We start from the raw sequence: 21,649 nt of genomic DNA on the forward strand, positions 1-21,649 counted from the left end.
AACAAAACGACTGTGTCAGAGAAACGGGGACACTGATTAACTTAAGTTGTCCATTAACTCTGAGCCAATAATCCAAGACAAACTCTAGTTAACAAAACTATAACATTCCTGGGGGTATGTCATAGAATATTTTGCAGTTTTTCAAGTGCCTTAAGAAAAGCCAGTTCTAAATGAATCAAGTACTCGAGGACTCAAAACACAGAGCACGCTAGCCCCAAACAAAAATTTTCTATAGTTAACTATAGTTTACTTTGTTAACATTAGTAAAAACTTTGATAGTTTAATTTACAAAGGAACTTTACATTAGAACTTTTTCTAATAAACTTTTTTTGAGATTTCAAGGCATAAAACCTCTTAATTTCTATAACAATGGTGGAAGTTTTTTTAAATGATATGTGAATATACCAGTTTTAGTTCCAATTAATGAAAAGTATTCATATATGAATTTGGGAACATAAAATACAACAATCTGAACTCTACTGTAAGCATTCCGATACTATATTAACTAAACTTTAGCATAAACATAATATAAGTCGCCCAAAAACTTGCATTTCATGATAATGTTTGTTAATGGAAATGAGTAATGAGGATTTGTTGTCGCCTAAAAATTCAATTGGTTTTTTAAGTAGTTTTTCGTTTTCATGGAAATATGTTGTTGTTTTTTTTTAAATAATCATTTATGATCCAAGACTAAATCCAGGGCCATATGAGGCAAAGAAATAAAATTTATATGATAAGTAAATTCCTATTTACATTTATCACAGAAATGAATCAATTAATCATTGCATATGTTCAGTAAGAGGCACGATACTTAGTATGTAACAGGATATTTTCTTATGCAAATCGTTGATTCCAGTTCATACCACATCCTTGTATATGCAGAAAGCCCCAATTTGAAATAATTTACACCAAAAATGGATGCTTACTGTACACCAAAGTAGGATACTTCGGAAATTGTTAAAAGCTCTGACCCACTCTATGACTCATCCTACCTAAAGACAAAAAGAACAAGAAGTATTGTGAGCAATTAGCTCACTAAATAATACCCCGTCTCCCATATGGTTATAATGGCAAAGTGCATGTTTTGCTCTGGGAGACCCGAAATAAATATCAGATCAATAAGTAAAATAGGAGATGCTCAATGGCATTATGTAATAAAGAATCTGTGAAAGCATCATTAAATTTTGATTCAGTGGTATATAGGAGGAGTTGCGGATAAGAGATTGGTACCCTTTAATAATTTAGAAAGAATTGTCATACCCGTGTTTTGCTCTCGGAAACCCAAATATGTGTAGGATCAAAAAGTAAATTGGAGGTCACAATGGCAATATATAATAAAGATTCTGTGAAAGTCTCATCAAATTTCCTTCAGCGGTATGAGAGAAGTTGCGGATAAGAGATGGGTGGGTACCCCAAAGCGTAACAGACGGACGGACAGACAGACGGACATCCTGATTACTATATACCCTCCCACTTTTCAAGCGGGGGGTATAATAACCAAAATCAATAACCTTAAAACGTTCCATTTTTTGCACATTTTATACAACAATTCCAAAGATTAATAAAGTTCAGACTTTTTGACATTATAGACAGCTGCCTTTTTAAGAAATGGTTATCGTACTAACCTTGTCTTTAGTCGTTTGCCGAATTATTTAGTTTTTTAAAAAGTGATTGTTTGCACAAGAAAGCCGAAGTAAAGATGCGTTAGTTTTTGACTGACAATATATTTGTAAGGTTTGAAGATCAAATCTTACAACAATCTGTCGGAATTTTCTAAAGGTGCAAATTCTGAACCGTTATTACAGAATTATTTTGTATTCATATGTAGCAATTTGAAATCCCAAGATTTTAACAAATCAACAGTTTAAAAACTTACGAGTTTTTAACTTTATACACAACCATTACCCACGATAAATTAAAGTCCAGGCTTTTTGATATCATTGACAGCTGCTTTATCAATAAAAATAGAACTCGTAAATTTATTTAACTTGTCATTGGTCATTTGTAAAAATATTTTGTTAAAAAACACACAAGTACTCTGAAGTTGGCATCAAAAAGATGCTTAAGTTTCTGATTGACAATACTGTATACAAGGAAATTTTCGCCCATGTTTTATTTTCACCACTTTCGCCCTCTTCTTCTTTGGGCGAATTTAAAACGGGGCGAATTCAAAGAAGACACTATTATTTCTTTAACATAGCTATGACTGGGCGAATTTAAAACGGGGCAAAGTTGTTAGCAAGTATGAAAGGGAGAAAATAACAGGGGGCGAAAATAACCCTGTATACAGTATGTTTATGTTGTTTTTGGATAACAGGTCTTCCGAAATCTATTTGTATTCCCATGAGTACCAACTGCTGTTATTAGCAGACCTATTTTTGTATTCATATGAAGTAGAATTTGTCAAAAATTTTATGTGTGAAAAGAAAAAAAAACACTTGTTGTGGCCTTCAACTCGATATTTAGATACCCCGGTAGATCGACTACGTATTGTTAATTAACAATGGTAATTTCCATTCTTATCGATACGATATACCCTGGTGAGCTTGAGATAAAATATACCAGAAATGCTGACACATCTGTTTCATGCTAGTATTTGGATATTTAATTGAAAAAAGACGTTAATGGTAATCTAACAACCAAGCTCTATGATAAACGTGATGACTTTAACTTTACAATCGTCAACTTCCCTTACTTATGCAGTAATATACCTTCAGCATCAGCATACGAAGTTTATATGTCTCAGTTGATTCGATAAGCAAGAGCATGTTCTACTTATGAACAATTTCTAAAACGAGGCTAATTATTTACAAACAAGTTGATGATACAGAAATTTCAGCAGTCTCGTTTAAAGTCATCGTTTCGTAAGTTCTATGGTCGATACAATGACCTTGTCAGCAATACAATTTATGACTGAGGCAAATACTGACTGACGTTTTTTATACTCATTGTTAATCCGTTATTTAAGGTGCGGTCACACGATGCGATTTTTCATCCGATTTTCATTCGACTTTAGCAAGAAATGAACAGGTAGTTGTTATTATTTTTTTTAATGGAAAAAAATATTCTGTACAGAGACATGTCTTTGTTCTGTTAAATTATAATTAAAAAATTCCCCTTAAGTTAATATTACGTCATTTTACCCCATTATGACGTTGATTTTGACGTTGTTTACACGGTACACGTGTCAGTGATCACTCAAAACTAGATGATCGAAGTTTATTACTTTCTACTGGTCTACTTCGGCAAAAAAAGTCTGCACTTTATTTTGGTCTAGCAACAAAGTTGAAATGATATGCATATCACAAAAGTTAACTTTGTTTGATAGGCCAGTCGTTGACGAAAATAGTATAAGTGAATATCAGTGCAAGAAACAGTTTTTCAGACGCTCAGGCTCTGCAAGAGTTGATAAAACCGGAACAACATTTTTTTTGTAGCTAATCAAAGGATAGACTATTTTCTTTATTTTATAGATAAAAAATAAGATTAAAAAAAATAAATTCTACCGATAGTATGTAAATTAAATAATTATTAAAAATGTTTAAGGAAATTACTGCCGATTATTAAGGAAAAATATTGTGTAAGAGAAACACCAGTTCCCTTTTCCCTCCCAAATCATTGGCATCGGAAGCAAATTGAAAGGGGGAGCTAAGTGAAAGAGGAAAAAACTTACAAAAAAACTTGACAAGCAACAAACACGAAAATCTTGGGGGTGGGGGGTGGGGGGTTCGAACTTCTTTCAGTACCAAATTTTGTTACAAACACTAGGTCTACCACTTACTCTTTTTTGGTCTAAACTAAAACTTGCCTCTGGAAGAGGGGGGAGGTCTAAAACTACGCCCCAATGTTCAATTCCTATATTATGTCTATCTTTGCAAAAGAAAATGGGGGGGGGGGCTCCCCCGGGTCCGACGCCTATGCAAATAATACGATCAAACAGTTTACTGTACATGTAATACATTGTATTCGCATGTATTCTAATTAGCGTTCGCCACTAGATTAGTAACTTACTGTATTTGAGATTTATAGAATTAACTTGTTAATTTATCTAAAACTGTAAACTTTCATTTTTTAGAATTTCAGGTACAGCATGAAGTTGTCGCTCGTGATTTCTACCATATAATTGCTACGTTTTGTAGATACCGGTTGTAATTTATATCGACATAAAAAATGCGTGGAAGACCTTAATTTTAATCAAATTTAAGCCATATTTTTTGATCATGTTCATGACTTGAGTGAAGTTAAATCTATTAAATTCACTTTCTTAAATAACCAAAAAAATATTTTTGATAAATCATTTACATGAATGGCATAATATAGATCTAGAGATGAATCTCCGTGCTCGCAAACTAATGTATGGTTGAAGTTAGAATACATGATTTATTTGATATACTATTATTTTTCTTTTCTACATAATGACTTTTGGTTTCGGCGTTTTCTTTTTAATTCATTACACAGGCGCATGTATGTATAAAAAGTTAAAAACTGTTATTTTATAGACCTATTCTGCATTTTTTTATTTCGTGTCGCGGGAAATGTCATTGTGACGTCACGATTTTCTTGGGAAGTCGATTGAAAATCTGACGCCCATCCGATTTCCAATCGACTTTCAGATTCTGCTTTCGACTTTCGACTTTCGACTTGGGTGGTCACACGGTACGATTTTAGTCGAAAGCAAATCGATTGGAAAAAACGGATGGAAAATCGGATGAAAAATCGCATCGTGTGACCGCACCTTTATACACTGAATTGACGGATTTTCCGTTATTTCCCGATCATGACAAGGATCACATGGCGGGTGTGACCGGTCGGCAGGGGATGCTGACTCATCCATGACACCTGATCTTACCTCTGATGTTTTGGAGGTCCGTGTTTGCTCTGCTCCTAATCTTTGGATTTCTGTCCGTTATAATTCTCACGAATACTTATTGCCCATTTATAAGCAGATCTTTTTAATAGGTCAACAACTAAACTTTGAAAAAGCCTATGACTTCATTCTTTTTACCTTTCACTTTCCTTATTTTTAAACTATGGTTTATCCCTCCATGGTACTATCTCACATCTGTTTTCAAAGGTCTGTGTTGGCATTGCTATAAGCTTTTGTGTTGTCTACTTTTCAGAATGATCACTGTTCGTTTTCTTTACATGTCATGTACACGTAGCAATATACAATTATCATCTGCAAAAGGGTTTTATCTCTCTGAGTTGATGATATAGACAAGAGCGTATTCTACATAGGAAAATTTTTGAATAGTGGCATGAATTTGTTGATGATACAAGTATAAACAATCTCTCATAAACATTTCAAAAATTCTATGGTCAATAAAATGACAGTGTTTGGAAATTCACCCTGTCGTTATTTGAATATTACCTTACATTATTCACACAAATTTTCAAAACATGTTGTCTTCTTTCTGCAGATTAAATGCTGTACCTGATCAATACGAAGACTCAGGTCACGTGTGACCAGTCTTCGAGGGGATATTTACGCCTCCAGTGCACCTGATCCCACTTTGTCGAACTCATATCCGTTTAATACTTTTTGCTTGGAGAGAACTCGAGTCAAATTTGTAAATAATCAATAGCAATTTTAAAATTAATTATTACATTTACAAATAATTAATTACATTTATAATCATCATAATCAGAAAATTATTTATTTTCAAATTTCACAACATTATCATTTAAAGATTACGATAAAGCATGCATATTTTTCGATCGCTTGAGAGTACTTGTTCGATTTTTGGAGTTAGTAGAGCAGAAAGATTTGCTTGTCAGTCTTAAATTCTTCTGATAATGTAAAAGGTCGAAATTGACAACCCCAAAATCTATTTATTCAAACGAAGATTAAATGTATCCTGGGAACTTTGCTATATAAAGCATGTTATTTAGTTCGTTCTTGATGCATTTTTCTGTTGGTAAAATCGTATCTGGAAAACTAGTTCATTTCTTAACTAACTGGGTTACCTAATAGTGCAGCGTTATCCTTTATCTTTCTAGACCTAGTAGCAATAAAATCAGCAGGTAAATTATGTAACATGTAACATATGCAAATTAAAGTCCAAATACTAGTACTAGTCACTACCACTGTTGTGTTGTGCACTTTTAGTCTGATAGAACTTTGCTAAGCCTTCCTTTGCTACATGTGAGCGTTTTGTACCTCAAAGCAACCTTGCCCTACAGTACTGTTCTAATTGACGATTGCAATGCACTATCTTGAATTCATGACGTAAATTATTTGTTAACCTTTATTAGTTAAGATACTGTAATATAACATATTTTCAAGGGGTCAAATTTTCGTGGTTTGAGGAAAAAGTCTTGGTTGGTGGGGATTTGATTGGGAATCTGCGTATTTCTTAGTGCAGTATTTTAAGTCCATTATGTATTGACAAAAAAACACATTCTACTGCAATTCATAGATATTACTTGTCAGCAAATACAAAATAACTAATAACTAAGTAGAAGTTGATTGAGGGTTTCAAACAAAATGTAAGGTCATTACATAAACACTGAACTGTCTACGAATTTTTCCGTTTGTCAGATCTTGACTAGGAACACATCGCAGAGCTGACCAGTAGAGAGGAGATACTTGCTTTTCCATGGCACCTGATCCCATCTGTGATGTTTTTGGAGTGCCGTTTACTCTACTCCTGTGGTGTACTTAATTACAACCACATTCTACTGCAATTCATAGCTTTCTTGTTTAATATATTTTGGAGGTCATTATGAGCAGGGGGGTCAATTTTCTCTGTAATGCTAACAATGTCAGACATTTAACCTATTACGAAAACAATCCTCATCAACATCGTTCACGTATTTACTCGCGTATTGACATAATCAGCCTTTTGTTTACCAGTAAACAATTGATAAGATAAGTCCGCGGCTGATACTGAAAAGGTTGAACAAGTGACGAGTCATTTACACTGAACACGTTTGTATTTGATTTTCTGTGCTAAATAAACAGATGCTACATGACATATCGGACTACCTCTTATTCATGTAAATTGTACATCAACTGAAATTATCAAAAATAAATTGTAGGGTGGAGGTCTAACTTACTGCGTTTATGTAATTTAGACACCTATTGCTTGAGACCTTTTCTTCTGAATAATAGAGAAATCGATAGAAACTGAAGACAATATATTTATCATTATTCTCTTTGTGTGTATCTGTGTGTGTTTAATAACTTTAAAAACAAAGTTTGTGATAATTAAGTGAATTCAAAACTTTATTCGCAAGACATGGCAAAATATACATATATTGCACAAAACAGGGAGTATACAGGAGATATAAAAGTGTAACATTCTCACAGTAACAGTATAAAATAATAGTTAATGGAAAAGCGTACTTGATGTGGCAAACATTCCAAATGTAATATATATGTACTTATTTTATTTCCAAATTAGTGTAAATGCATGTCTTGTTTTACTGCATGTAAATCACTTTTTATTTTATGAGAAGTTTATATTTGAAATATTATACGAGACGATCTGTTTGCAAAAAAATTGCAATCTCATATACATTTTGTAATATTATCAACAAAATTCAAAATCAATTTTTTTTAACCTTAAATAAATACAAAATTACCATTTTAAAAACATCAGGTATCTCAAAAACATTAGATGTCCCAGACTTTGTGTTGATCCACTGTTATCTGCAGCAACCAAGCATGACCTCTTAAGTACATATACATTGCGAGACATGGTATATTGTTATCACATCAGGCCTCAGGATCATGAAACAGACCAAGACTTATGTCAAATTTTCAACAGCCTGTGAAATATTTCTTAATTGATAAAATAATCTCAAAATTTGCAGATTTCAAAAAATTTTGCTAAAGCAATATTGATAAAAATTTTAATTTTTGTTTGTTTGACTTCTTCAACATTTTAGTATAATATAAAAATTTTGACTTAAGCTTCAGATGTTTTATGATTCTGGTGCCAGATGTTATCAGTATTCACAAACTTACACTATTAGTCCAAAAACATGTTTATCATAAATAAATTGTTAGTATCAAAAGAAGAAAAACAAATTAGACAAATATCAAGGAAAAGTCCTTCTTACCAGGGATATGGAATGTACATTAACAAGTATCAATAAGATTAAATATACGACAAAACTCTATCAACCTTCAGGATATAGTAACAAAGTAACAAGTATGGATTTCTGATCACTACGAGTATTTTAAAAAGTTTTATGCAAAATTCATGAAATAAAATTGCATCCTCTGAAAGCAAGATGTACCTCCATGGATACAACATCTAAAGAGCTTATTCCCAATCATATGTATTGATTCAGAAATAATTTTAAAATCTTCATTTAGTAACATTTACTAACAGGAGTGAATTTTAAAAGTCAATAAAGACATACCAAACTTCAGAGCTTTTGCTGGAGCTCTTAGGTAAAGGAGTACTAAAAAGTCCCCAAGTGAAACGGGGGAAATACCATCAATAAACAACTTTACACTATAGATTTTAATTTAGTTTAAAAAGATAAAGTATAATCAGCAAATGTAAACTAGAGTATTATAAACAAATATATTTCAAAATTATGCCTATGATTGTCTGTGCATAAATATTTTCAAAAATGTAATGCAGATTGATTTACCAGCACCCCTTATACATACACCACTACATCCCCTTTGGAAAACAAGGGATATACTTGAAAAGGGGCACTAGATTTCAAATCCTAACTCAACCTCCAGTGTACTCTTGTAATTAAAAAATTATATTCTTACTTATTGTACTGAAAAATATATCTTCAATCAGAAATAAATAACCATATTCACGGTATATATACACCATTGACTCACAACCTTTTACATGTAACTTAATAATTAATTCTTATACTGTAAATAAATCTTTAAAAAATAACAAAAACTTTGGCACATATCTACCCTGAAATATCTTCTTCTTGTTTTACCATTAATAGACAATTTATCAACATCTTAAAATCTGTTATCCTTTTCATGATACAAGCTAACAGTAAAACCGTATGTAACCAGCCATTGGTAATCAAAAGTTGAACCAGAGAAAGTTCAGACTGGAGAAATTTTCAGAAAAAATAAGCAATATTCTTAGATTGAAATATTTTGCCAGAATGCTTAACTGCACCAATTAAGATTTAGTGCAATACATTTTTTGTTACAAATTAGATACTGGAATATAATTCCTTTATATTAAAATACATCTATTAGAGTTATAAGCACTATCTAAATGCCTCAGAATTAGTAACACACACATCAAAACCTGTAGTAAAAAAAGTTGTTCAATTCTTTCTTCTCCAGTTTCTCATACAACATGGTTAGTTTCGTCGTCATCACCCTGCAGAAGGTCATTCAGCTCCAAGGTCGGCCTCCTTTTCATTTTCTCCTCCAGCCTCTCTTCCATGTAGAATCCCATCAGATCCTTCCTTGTGATGATGCCCTTGACCCCATTCATGCTGTCCACGACCGTCAAGTGTCGTAATCCGAGAGTTCGGAAAATTATGTACGTTCTCTGTAGTGAGAACTTCTCCTGGATCGATAAGGCTGACTGGTTTGTAAATCGTTGCTGTAACAACAGAAATATACAAATTAAAATTTAGGGCAAAATAAATTTTACACAGTTTATTTGTACTTCCTTTTTACCGAGTATTCAAAATCAATAAAATTTAGGAACATGTATGAGGTAACAAGAGAAAATTACATAATCTTTAAATTTTTGATAATTTTTTTGTAATTTCATTATTTCATTACATGTATTAATGAAACCATAAATTTCCATTAAAAAAATGTTCAACATTAAATATGGCTTTTATTGAGTTGTCCGTAAAATAACATGTAATACATACAATATGCCAGAAAAATATGTAAAAGATGTCATACAAACATACTGACCAGGTCAATGTAGAGTTTGCTATAGCGAGCATCGGTGACATACTTCTGTAGCATCAAGGAGGTATCATGAGGGTCTACCAGTTTGTGGATATGCAACTAAAAAACAAAGGAATATTAATATCACCAGAACGTTAGTCACAACGTACTAGCCAATTTTCTTTAAAGCTGCTTATAAATTTCAAACAAGAGGCCCAAGAGCTTCACAGTCACCTGGGTAGGAAATAGCTTTAGGTTTGTAAAGATCCATTGAATAATTATTGAGCTAATGGTGTTATCAAAGGAAACATTTAACACTTTTTATGTAATTGTATTTTTGATAAGAATTTTTACTTTCAAATTTTTTAACCTTGGTTAAGTTACACAATAATTTTAAAGATCATTTTAAAGACATCACATACTTTGTCATATTCCACCCAGGATGGTCCATCATCATTTAGAGTTTCCTCTGTGTCATTCTCTGATTTAAATAAACAGTCTGTCTTCAAGAGAACTATGATCTCCATCCTACCAAAAATCGGTTTAAATTACTTAACTTTCCCTCAGCATTTGTGTAAAAAAGGAGACAAAATCCTACCAAAAAATCAATTTATATTACTAAACTTTTTCTTTGCATTTGAGTTAAAAAGGAGACAAAATGAGCTAAAATTTCTCTTTCAAGTACACAAGAAACATAAAAATTTATGTCTTTGATATTTGTAAAACAAAATAAATACTCTACTGTTAAATACCTGGTTATTGTTCCGAAGAAGCTCTCACTGCCGTTCTCAGTTTTCTGGATGACAGGGAATCCCCCGTGGGTGGTGTTCAGTATGAGGGTGGAGAGAACCGAGACCGACTCCCGGGTCTGTACCGTGATCACCGGGGATGACATGATGTCACCGGCCGCAAACAGGTCAAGGTTCAGTCTAAAAGTAGGTCAAGTTCGATAGAATGATGTCATTGATCAGAGCTAGCATAAAGAGCATGGCATTTTAAATAAAGTGCCCCGCCACAGCATGATACGCCCGTCAAATAATGTTCAATAATCATAAATTGGTTGGGGTGCAAGAAAATCAAGTAACCTTGATTAACAGATTGACACAGATTTCAATGATCTAATTTTCCATTTCTTATCAATTTTAAAATATTGTACATACATCTCTAAGAGACTTACAGTGTAGGGATTAATTATAACAAATAATACATCATATAATTCTAAACTGGCTGAGTTAGAGCTTAACAAATATCCATCTGCAGCTTTAACTTATTTATTGCATATCTTATGAAATAATGGAAATGCTACAGTCTACATGGTCTAATAAAAAAAAAATCAAAAATGAATTATTCTTTAGACTATAAAATTCTAAGTGAGACATGACTGCACTTTGTTGCAAATATATGAAATGTATTTTTTTTTCCAATGAACACATGTATAATTAGTTTTAATTATATTATACAATACTAATTTAGTTTTAGTGATACACTAAAACATCAATTTGTTTTAATTACATTACATCAATTGAAAGATGTTTATCTGGACTATAGCCATCAAGAACTCTTAATTAACACAAGCAACTATGAGGCCATTTCTTTTTGCCCAACTCCCAAGAGATAAATTAAGATAACAGCTCCATGATTAGATCTAGAGCTGCTCTTGTCAGTTAGCTCCCGACAATAAACTCATTAATTTCTCTCTAATTTGACATGCACATTTCTGCTATCAAAATTTTCCTTGACCAGTGCTTGATAATTATGCCCATGGGACAAACTGAATTCCTCTCAAAACATTAACATTTGTTACAGATATCTGTAACGTATATGATGAAAAAATAAGTTTTTACTTATATAAATTTAACATTTTTTAACAAGGATACAACTATATTTTTACATTTTTTAGTATTATGAAATTTAAAATTTAAAAGACTTAGTTTTTTGAAAAAATCACTTAAATTAAAGGTCAAAGTGACCTTGAAATAGGCCGCGACACACCTTCTACTTTAGATGTATACTTTTGCCAAGTTTGAAAGCTCTAGGTCTAATAGTTTTCTAGTTATGAGCCGGGCAGGATTTTTCCATATTTGGCTATAGCATCTTTATTAAAGGTAAAAATTCTGTGCACGACACACCGTCTAATCAAAATATCAGTTGACAAAGTTTGATAATCCTAGGCCTAATAGTATTCAAGTTATGAGCCGGACACGAATGGACAGACGGACGGACGGATGGACGGACGGATGGACGGACGGACGGACATGAAGCCTATCACATAATACGTCCCGTCTTAAGACGGGCGTATAAAAATCTTTATACTCACTGAGCGTTGTCTATCCTAACCCTAGGTTCAGGATCCAGTAATGGTATACACTTCAGTTCCAGTAGGGCATGGTAGATAGGGTGAGTAAAGAAATCCCCAACCCACTTGGCCACCATTACAGACACCATTACAGGCAGGAGAATCTGCACATCATTGGTCAGCTCCATCTATAAAATGGTGGTAAAGGCACCTGATAATCTTAGAATCAGGATAAAATTCGCCATTAATGTGGCATTGGAAATTTTGTTTTCACTATTTTGATTATTAAAAAATTTGAATTTTTCTTATTACCATGATAACAGTGACAGCCAAGGCCAGCCTGGTGACCCCTCCAAAGAATGACGCCGCCCCAATCAGTGAGAAAACCCCCGGGTCCATCCAGGCCCAGTACCCAAAGTCTTCACTGTGTACCCCAAACATGGAGGTCATCAAGAGCCCCACTGCTCGCCCATAGAGACCACCCACCAAACTGTCATTTAAACATATACAGAGGATATAATTAACAGTAATTGTTCAAGCTACAACATGTACTTTCTTCCTTTAAACAGAATGAGCATAGTGTAAATAAGACAGGTCTGTACAAAGACTGATGCTCCACTTACAGCATGGGTACGAGAGCGCCGCTAGCCACAGAGGTTCCGGTCGCCCAGCAGATCAGCAGGAAGTAGATAACCAGCATAGTCAGCAGAGAACCAAACCCAAACTGTAAGTGTGTGTCCCGGGAAAACAGGCGCTTCACCGCATTCTCCAGGGTCCCAAACATCAAGGTAGCCACTAACAAAAGATCAAATAACTACATGTACTCTCAATCCTGCTGCAAGTTATTGAAATGTAGTTTTATTATAAATAATTTATGGTTACTTATTTTCTAAATAAATACTATTGTAGTTGTTCATGGTTACTTACTTTATTAGTACTGTACTTTTTAGTTAGTGGTCACTTACTCTCATTATAAGTACTGTTGGTGTTTGGAGTTTATGGTTACTTACTTTCATTTTAAGTACTGTTGGTGTCTGTAGTTTGTAATTACTTACTTTCATTATAAGTACTGTTGGTGTCTGTAGTTTGTGGTTACTTACTTTCATTATAAGTACTGTTGGTGTCTGTAGTTTGTAATTACTTACTTTCATTATAAGTACTGTTGGTGTCTGGAGTTTGTAATTACTTACTTTCATTATAAGTACTGTTGGTGTACACAGTCGTATTGGTCATTCCAGTTATGCCCCCTTTCTTACAGTTGTATGTTTCTACTGTGGCCTCAACATGTAGTGGGTTCCTTGTGTCATTCATGCAGTTCACGCTGTAAAGAAAATATTTCAATGAATTTGACTTAACGTGGAGAATAAATCTCAGAATATGAACTTGTTATCTGAAAATGTCCTCTGCAATTCCACTGATGGTGTCTCTCAGTAAATGCCATGGTAGCTCAGTTGGTAGAGCGTTGTCTCCACGATCCAAAGGTAGTGAGTTCAAATCTTAGCTGTGACTGACTTAATAGATATTAAAAAACGTAGCAGCCATTTCTTCACCAAGTGTTCAGCCGTGGATCTTTCAGATGACATTGAAAGAACCAGAAGTCTCTGTCAAGACTGTAGCGCTACTGGTTTGTACTTATAATAAAGGAAGAGAAAAGTAGCAGTTGGGACTTTAAACTTTACAAAAGCAATAAACAGAATAATGATCCTTGATTAAGTCTCTTTTTGTGGCAAGATTGAAATAAGACTTCAACTGGAGTATATTTTAATAAAATTTTACAGAATTTTCAATTTTAGTTACCATGGCAACACCGTTCATCAAAATCAAGAACACAAAACGGATAATTATGTATCTCAATGTAGTCTACTTGTGTGATGAATTATATTATATTCAGACTAAAACTGTATTTGTGGTAGCATTTTGAAAGTATTTCACAGAAAATACTATTTTTGGTAACCATGGCAACACCTTTCAACGAAATCAAAAACCGATCCACAGGATTATGTATCTTAGTGTAGTCTACTTGTGTGCCAAGTTATATCAAAATCAGACCAAAACTGTAAGAGGTGTAGCATTTTAAAAGTATATCACAGAAATTTCTAATTTTAGTATCATTCGGATATACAGAAATTCTACTTGTGTGCCAAGTTATATTGAAATCAAACCAACACAGTAGCATTTTAAAAGTATTTCACAGAAATTTCTATTTTTATTGCAACACCATAAATCAAAAACGGATAAACAGAGTTATGTATCTTAGTGTAGTCTACTTGTGTGCCAAGTTATATTGAAATCAAACCAAAACTGTAAGAGGAGTAGCATTTTGAAAAATTGTTTACAGACAGACAGGTAAGACAGACGGACGGATGAGGGACACATAACTATCGCATAAGCTCTTCTGGTCTCTGACCAGTAGAGCTAACAAGCAAGCAGACATTCATCTTGGCCAGATATGGCCATTTCAATCTTAATGCACATTTTAAAACTCTGTTGGATATTACATTTAAAGATATTATGAAGGGAGCATATTAGAAATGAAAAAAATTGAATAAATCAGAGCCTACCTGACATCTCCACTGACCCCCTCTATACAGGTGAACTTAGTACAACCAAAGGCTTGTGGGAGGTACACCGAGAGAATGGTAACGATAATCTACAAAAATTACACCATTGAAAATATAATAAAATCAATAATAATGCAGAAACATACATGTACTGTAGACATACTTTTTCTACATGGGATTAATTAAAGTGATCACAAGTTTTCCCTAAAAATTTGTTACCGCACTTTTTAAGTGTATAAAAGACTTTACAAAGGCAATCCAAGTAATCAGTGAAATTTTTCTACCTGTGGATTAAACAGATATTGTGATTCAGCAGAATTATGATCTCTTAGAAATAAGTAGGTACATGTATTACAAACTTAGGTATAGTTGCCACTTACTATTATTATTGCAGGCTCAAATATCCTCAATAGTTTCTGAAGCCATTCACTTTTGATGTTAGCTAGAAGTCGCTTTCTGCTGCGGGTCATCTTTAAATGGAGGATAGTGAATACAGCCCCCAGGAGGCCTCCGATTAGTCCAATAATAATTGTAGGAATGAACATCAGAATGTTCACATCTATACCTCTCTCAACCTAATAATTATATATTCAGTCACATATTATAAATATATTCAAAATATAATCCTACCCATACATCTCATTATGTTTGAAAAGTAAATTCATGTACTAGAAAGTAGACGTTCACAATACATGCAAATTTTTGGCTCAAAAGTTCTGAAGTGCCCCAAGCACATTATGTTTTTTTTTTTTATTTTCATAAAAAATAAGCAACTACTTACATAATTATAATTATTATCATTTATGATTTTTTGTGAAATGTTAAAGCAAAAAAAGTTTCAATTGTTTCAAGCAGATTATTAAAAAATATATAGGTACTTACATTAAAGAGAATGTATCTAGTTGTCTTAAACTGTCCAAATCCCCCTGTATACTTGAATCCATCAAAAGCCGAATTAAAGAGATCAGTTGTAAAGGTGGAGATCATGCAGCAGAAGAAAATTTGCCAGGAGAGAGTTGTGGTCCAAAATGATGATACCTCCTCCATAGAAAACAAGAGGCCCCCCACAGGGGAGCCGAAGGCAGAGGCCACCCCAGCCGCAGCTCCAGCAGATATAAAGTTACGTCTACAGGGAATTAACAAATAGTTTATTTTTTGTAATATAAAGAGATCATAAATGGAGTTTGTTTTACATATAAGTCAAAATAAGAAGAATCATGATACTAGACCTGTCCTCTGAAGTTCTAAATCTTTGAAAGATGGGAAGATTGATTTTGAGTGTCTCCGACTGAAACTGGCTTAGCCCAGCTCCAACAAGTGCTCTGAAAAAATGAAAATTTAGTTTCCACCTTTAACATCAATGAAATACTTGAAACCATGTTAATGCTGTGATTTTAGACCTCAAATATTATTAAAACAGTTAATGAACAACTACACTTGAGACATTAACAAAGTTGAAGGATTGAAATTTGTGAGAGAATTTCTTACCCCATATGAATCATTGGTCCCTCCGGTCCTACTGGTAGACCACACCCTACAGCTGCCAGACAGGAGAAGAACTTTACAGCCAATGTCTTCACATTAAATATATGCCTTACCATGGTCCCATTCAGAAAGCCAGTGACTTCAGGGATCCCTGAACCTCCAGCACTGGGTCGTAAAAACTGCAACAAAAGGGGGACAACTCCATAATTGACTTATTTCTTTAACTCAGTGGTAATCAAAAATGTACATCTGGTAGGCATTGTATTTTTTACTTACCACTACTATAAATGAGCTAAATATGATGAAAACAAGGCTGTATGCAGTGGCTACAACACAAGCCAGTCCAAAATCATTGTCCTGTTAAAAAATAATGAATTGTAATTAACAGCCAGTGCCAATAGTATCATTAAAAGAATGACCAATTTTAATGACAAGGACTTATATTTAAACACAATAAATGATTACATACATATATCATTTGATAAGCAATAATTTGTGTAACTTTTTGGGTATGCTGTGTAATTTTTTTTTATACTTACATCTATAAACTGGCGGGTCAGGTGCCATTTTAAATGAGCAATTTCTTCTATCAAATCATGAAGCAGGAAACCAATCATTCCCACAAAGAAACCAATCAATCCCATAATTACCCATCTCCCCAAGTTATACCTACAAAACATAAACAAAGAAACCAACCAATCAAGTTTACCATGATAGTCTTAGATTCCTGGGTAAAACTTTGACCCCACTAATCCTATTTCAGGATTTGATTTGAACAAACCTGAATCTTCACAATATGAAAATGCTTGTTGCAAAATGAATTTAAATTATGATGACCCTGCAATACTTGAAATTATTTGAAAAATTCAGGTATTTCACCATTAAAACTTCAATTTCAGCCCAACCCTTGCCCCTGGGGATCATTTTTTAAAAATAAATGCGACATTTATGGACATTTCCTTTCAGTTTTATCTTTTCACACACAGTGTTCCATGAAAAAAAAATTTCATGGATTCTACTCATTAATCTCTCCCGAAAATAGTGCATTACTGCTTAATGAGAAAAGGAAAAGGTCTGGTGGAAGTAAACATATAAAGAATCACAGAAATGAAATAAAATTTTATCAGAAATGCTGAACATCCTTTGGCTAAAGTAGACTATAAAGGTAAATCATTTTCAAGGTTTGGATATCAGTGATGCAATAGTATATTTGTTTTTAAAATAATATTAGAGGCACAAAACTCCTTACCCTAAGGGACCCTGATTTTTCAGCCATCTTTTGTAGATTTCACTGTGTGGAGGGAGATAATCCACACTTTCAAAGGAGCTCAGAGTTCTCTGCTCTTCTTTAGTGTACTTGTGGGTCACATATACTGGCTCATAGTCTCTTCCCTATATATAGATTTCAAAAGTCTTAAACCATTCAATGAATAAAATATTGCTTCCGAGTTCTGTCTTACCTTATGCTGAGCTATTGATTCTGTATAATCATATTAAAAAATCACTTACAATTTACTTTACTGAAATACACAACTTTCACATTTAAAAGTGGGCTAGGGGGCTTAGCTTTTTTGCAAAGATATACATTATATAGGCATTGAAAATTGGGCTTACTTTTTTTTTTTTAATTAGCCCCCACTTTCAATAAGCCCCTCCCCCTTTCAATTTGCTTCCAATGCTTAATACTACAAAATAAAATTGTCTACTTTGATGTGTGGTAACAAACCTGTTCAAACAGTCCGTACTGATCATCTGTTGGATATTCCACGGTGTCATCCTGAGGTTGAGGCTGGGTGAGGCCCGTTTTTTGTAACATACGATGTCGTAAACCTCCCCTTGTCAGCAGAGAGTGTCTGGTCTGAGGAGTGGACGGCGGTGAGGCCGACTGAGTCTCTTGTCTCTGGTCTGATTCCTCCTCTGGATTAACAGAAGCCTCAGTCTGAATTTCATCCCTCGACTCTCGAGTCATGTCTCCAATAAAGGCACTCATTCTGACTTCCTGTAAGTAAAATTATAATATTATTTATAATAAAATAAATGCAGTAAAACTTTTTTAGTAGGAACACAGATACACATGTACTGTATAAATAGAAATTTTAACGAGACGCAAATTTAGCGATTTGTCCTTAAAAACTGGTACTTTATTTCTAGCGAGATGAAATTTTTGCGATTTAAAAATGCTCACTTAGGAAGCTTTTACAAATAAAATGCAATCAATTTTTAGCAATCTCAGCACCCTAGCTATTAGCTAATACATGTAATGCCAAAATTAAATCCTCACTAAAAATTCTGCTTATACGGTATTGCGCATTCACGGATATAGCAAAGTTATATTGGTTCCCCAGCTATATGAATTTAATTAATTCCTTATACCGATATAACAAATTACGGATATAGCAAGGTAATTTCATTGTTCCCTGTGACTTCGTTATAATGTAAGAGTGATGAATTTATTAATTAATTTCTTATTAACTAATGAATATCAAATTATTTTGTATTGTATTTGTATGTATTTTTATTTCAGCTTATTAGATAAGTGTTGGTCATTCAGGTGTAACATACAGTGCTACCCTGTCATTTGCCTTTAGGGTTATAATTAAGGTCCTGGCCATAAGTCCTTTTATTTGTTTCTATTGGGTTTCAGTTTTGTGTTCGGTTTGTCAAATTCCCTCCAAATGTTCTTGGTTTTTCCGTCATTCTTTGTCCAGATTGTTTGTAGCGAGGTCCTACTGATTTTGTGTATGACAAATTTGACCTACTGACTGAGACTCTCTTCATCTTCTGGTAAGCTAATATTTATTAACTAACTTTAACATATCTTTAATATAAAGTTCATTAAATGTGAAATCTGTAATTCTTGCAAGATTAATTTCCATAGCACTTTTGCACAGTAAGGAAGAAATTTTGGAAGTCAGATTTTTTATTAGCTTTTAGCAGTAAAGCTAGGGCATTTTATGATCCAGATAATATGTACATATGTATTTTATGATAACAAAATAATATAAAGTCTGTGATAATTTGTAGTTATCATCTGGACTCCCAGCCATATACTGTATGATAAACCATGGGAGAATGCCTATTCCCACAGAATGGTACACTATTGTTTTTATGATCTATTGTTCATTAGTAAAAGGTACATAATTTCTATGAAGATATTATAGCTTTAATAGTAATATTTATTTTGTTGTAAAGTATTTTAATTGTATGCACAAAGTGTAAATTTTAAGGGAGTACTGTATTATGTGTAATGAATGTAAAAGTTACCTCCCTTTATGCAGCATTGTGTATAATATTGAATTGTGCATTAATGATTTTATGATATTTATGGCACGCCAAATTCACAAAAATGAGATAAACCTAGTTTCACATTTGATAAACTAGGTTTATCGGTTGTAAACTATAGTTTATGGACTGTAAACTATAGTTAACAACGTTAATCTATATTTTACATCTGTAAACCATAGTTAACGCGATAATCTATGTTTCACAACCGTAAACTATACTTAACACTGAAAACAATCATTTGCGATTGCAAAACATAGATTATCTGGTAAATACAGTTTCACAATTTGTAAACTATAGTTTACAAACCATGAACTATAGTTAACGATCTGATAAATATAGTTTTGTGAAACAATGATTAACAACTCTTAACTATAGTTTACGATTGTAAACTATAGTTTAGAAACGTGAATCTATGTTTATCAACAAAATCTAGTGTATTGTTAACGCTTATTACAGACTGATAAGCTTAGATTATCATTCGTAAACTATAGTTAACAACCATTAAATATATATAGTTTTACAGATGAAAACTATACTTAACGTTAACTATAGTTTACGTTTGTAAACTATAGTTTACTGTCGATAAACCTAGTTTATCAAATGTGAAACTAGGTTTATCTCATTTTTGTGAATTTGGCGTGCCATAGATATTCTCAATATTGTTATTATTTATCTCAATATTGTTATTATTTATTTCAGGGCAACATTAATATCACTATTTCTACTGCTATTAATAAACAGTGTGAACCCTGACAGGTGTTTTCATTATTACCATCAACCCTGTTACAATAACTGCACGAGTTTTACTGTATTTTGTTTGAGTGATTCAATCAGTGTCAATGTGAATGTGTCACGTATTCTGAATGTTGACAACATAATTAGACAAAAATGACAACTTTACCTGGCTAACTGACAAATTCTTAAACGTAGTATCAACATACTTACTTCTCAATAGTATTTCTAACTATCATCAAGTTACATTATACTGAAAACTCGACTTTGATCAAAGTGAAACTAGGCGTTCTAGGGGTCAAATTCAAGTCATTTATTAAGTCGTACATAGAACACGTCGTATTTCTTGCCACACGGACCTACGGGTTTTTTGATTGTTTTACATGTTCAGTGAAGTAATCTGAGTTTGATATAATTTTAAAGTTCATCCTTGAAACTATTTACATAGTCTTTGGAGATGAGGCTGAATTTGGTCTTAGTCGTAATTGTCCCATGCAGGTCTTCCAGTTCTCGTTTGAAATTTGGATTTGCGCCAATTTGTGCTCCTGAATTACAGGCTTAGCCGACCTGATTTCATATTTTGTCTATCACAGGTGCCTGAGAACCCCTTACCCCTCGAGTATAGACCTTTGAATTTTCATTATTTGAAAGCAATTGTTATAACATAATTATAATCTAATCCACACAATCAATCTGAAAAATTACGATCACTGTACAATCATTTTTTTAAATATTGCTATATACTATCAACAAGTCGAATGCTGATGGATGGTTTTTCCCTTTTTTCCCCAAATATTGATGACAAGGAATACATGGCAGGTGTGACCGTCGCAAAGGGGTGCTTACTCGGTCCTCCCTGGCACCTGATCCCATCTCTGATGTTTTAAAGGTCCGTTTTAGAGCTAATCCTGATTTGTATTGTTTGAATGGACTTCTGTTAGATGTTTTACTTACCAAAGACGGTTAGGACAAACTAACAACTAAAATGTATAGGAAACGATATGATTGAGGATAGATTAAAATGCTACAAAGTCTACCATATCTCTTTCACATTTGGATGTCTTGTTGACTAAAGAAAAGGAAAGCTAACGAATAAATAAACTGTATGACAAAGAGGATATAGGCTTTTCCACCGTCAACTCTCCTTATTTATGTAATTATATTTTATTCTAACATCTCGATCTGTATATGTTGTTTATGTCTCACAATTGATTCGATATGCCAGATGAGCTCCAGACTAATAAGTCGTTTCCAGACTACATGTAATAAGTCGTTGCTACGCTTTTCGCAAATTCTACGGTCGTTAAAATGACCTTATTTGTACCCTAGGTCTTTTGGTGGGTCAGATTTTGTCATTGTATTTTACATTGGAATCAACAATGGAGTACTCTTTATCCTGAACAATGCTATGTGCTCAAGTTGGGAGTGACCGGT

The 21,649-nt window shown here is 33.3% G+C and overlaps 1 protein-coding gene across 1 annotated transcript; it reads right to left on the reverse strand.

The window, feature by feature from the left end:
• Positions 1 to 7,210: 7,210 nt before the first annotated feature.
• On the reverse strand, positions 7,211 to 20,524 carry LOC134252653 (chloride channel protein B-like). Its single transcript, XM_062735137.1, has 18 exons — positions 20,429 to 20,524; positions 17,925 to 18,197; positions 17,448 to 17,590; positions 16,738 to 16,867; positions 16,475 to 16,555; positions 16,202 to 16,377; positions 15,943 to 16,035; positions 15,596 to 15,839; positions 15,094 to 15,288; positions 14,714 to 14,802; positions 13,343 to 13,473; positions 12,776 to 12,947; positions 12,465 to 12,642; positions 12,174 to 12,340; positions 10,609 to 10,785; positions 10,279 to 10,384; positions 9,881 to 9,976; positions 7,211 to 9,554 (listed from the first exon to the last, which is right to left on the reverse strand). The coding sequence occupies exons 2-18, from the start codon at positions 18,186 to 18,188 to the stop codon at positions 9,294 to 9,296; spliced, it is 2,703 nt and encodes a 900-aa protein (XP_062591121.1). The 5' UTR covers positions 18,189 to 18,197; positions 20,429 to 20,524; the 3' UTR covers positions 7,211 to 9,293.
• Positions 20,525 to 21,649: the final 1,125 nt, after the last annotated feature.

Source organism: Saccostrea cucullata, unplaced genomic scaffold (assembly GCF_032062105.1).
Source record: "Saccostrea cucullata isolate Sc308-1 unplaced genomic scaffold, CSIRO_AGI_Scuc_v1 ctg1619, whole genome shotgun sequence".
NCBI classification, from domain to species: Eukaryota; Metazoa; Mollusca; class Bivalvia; order Ostreida; family Ostreidae; genus Saccostrea; species Saccostrea cuccullata.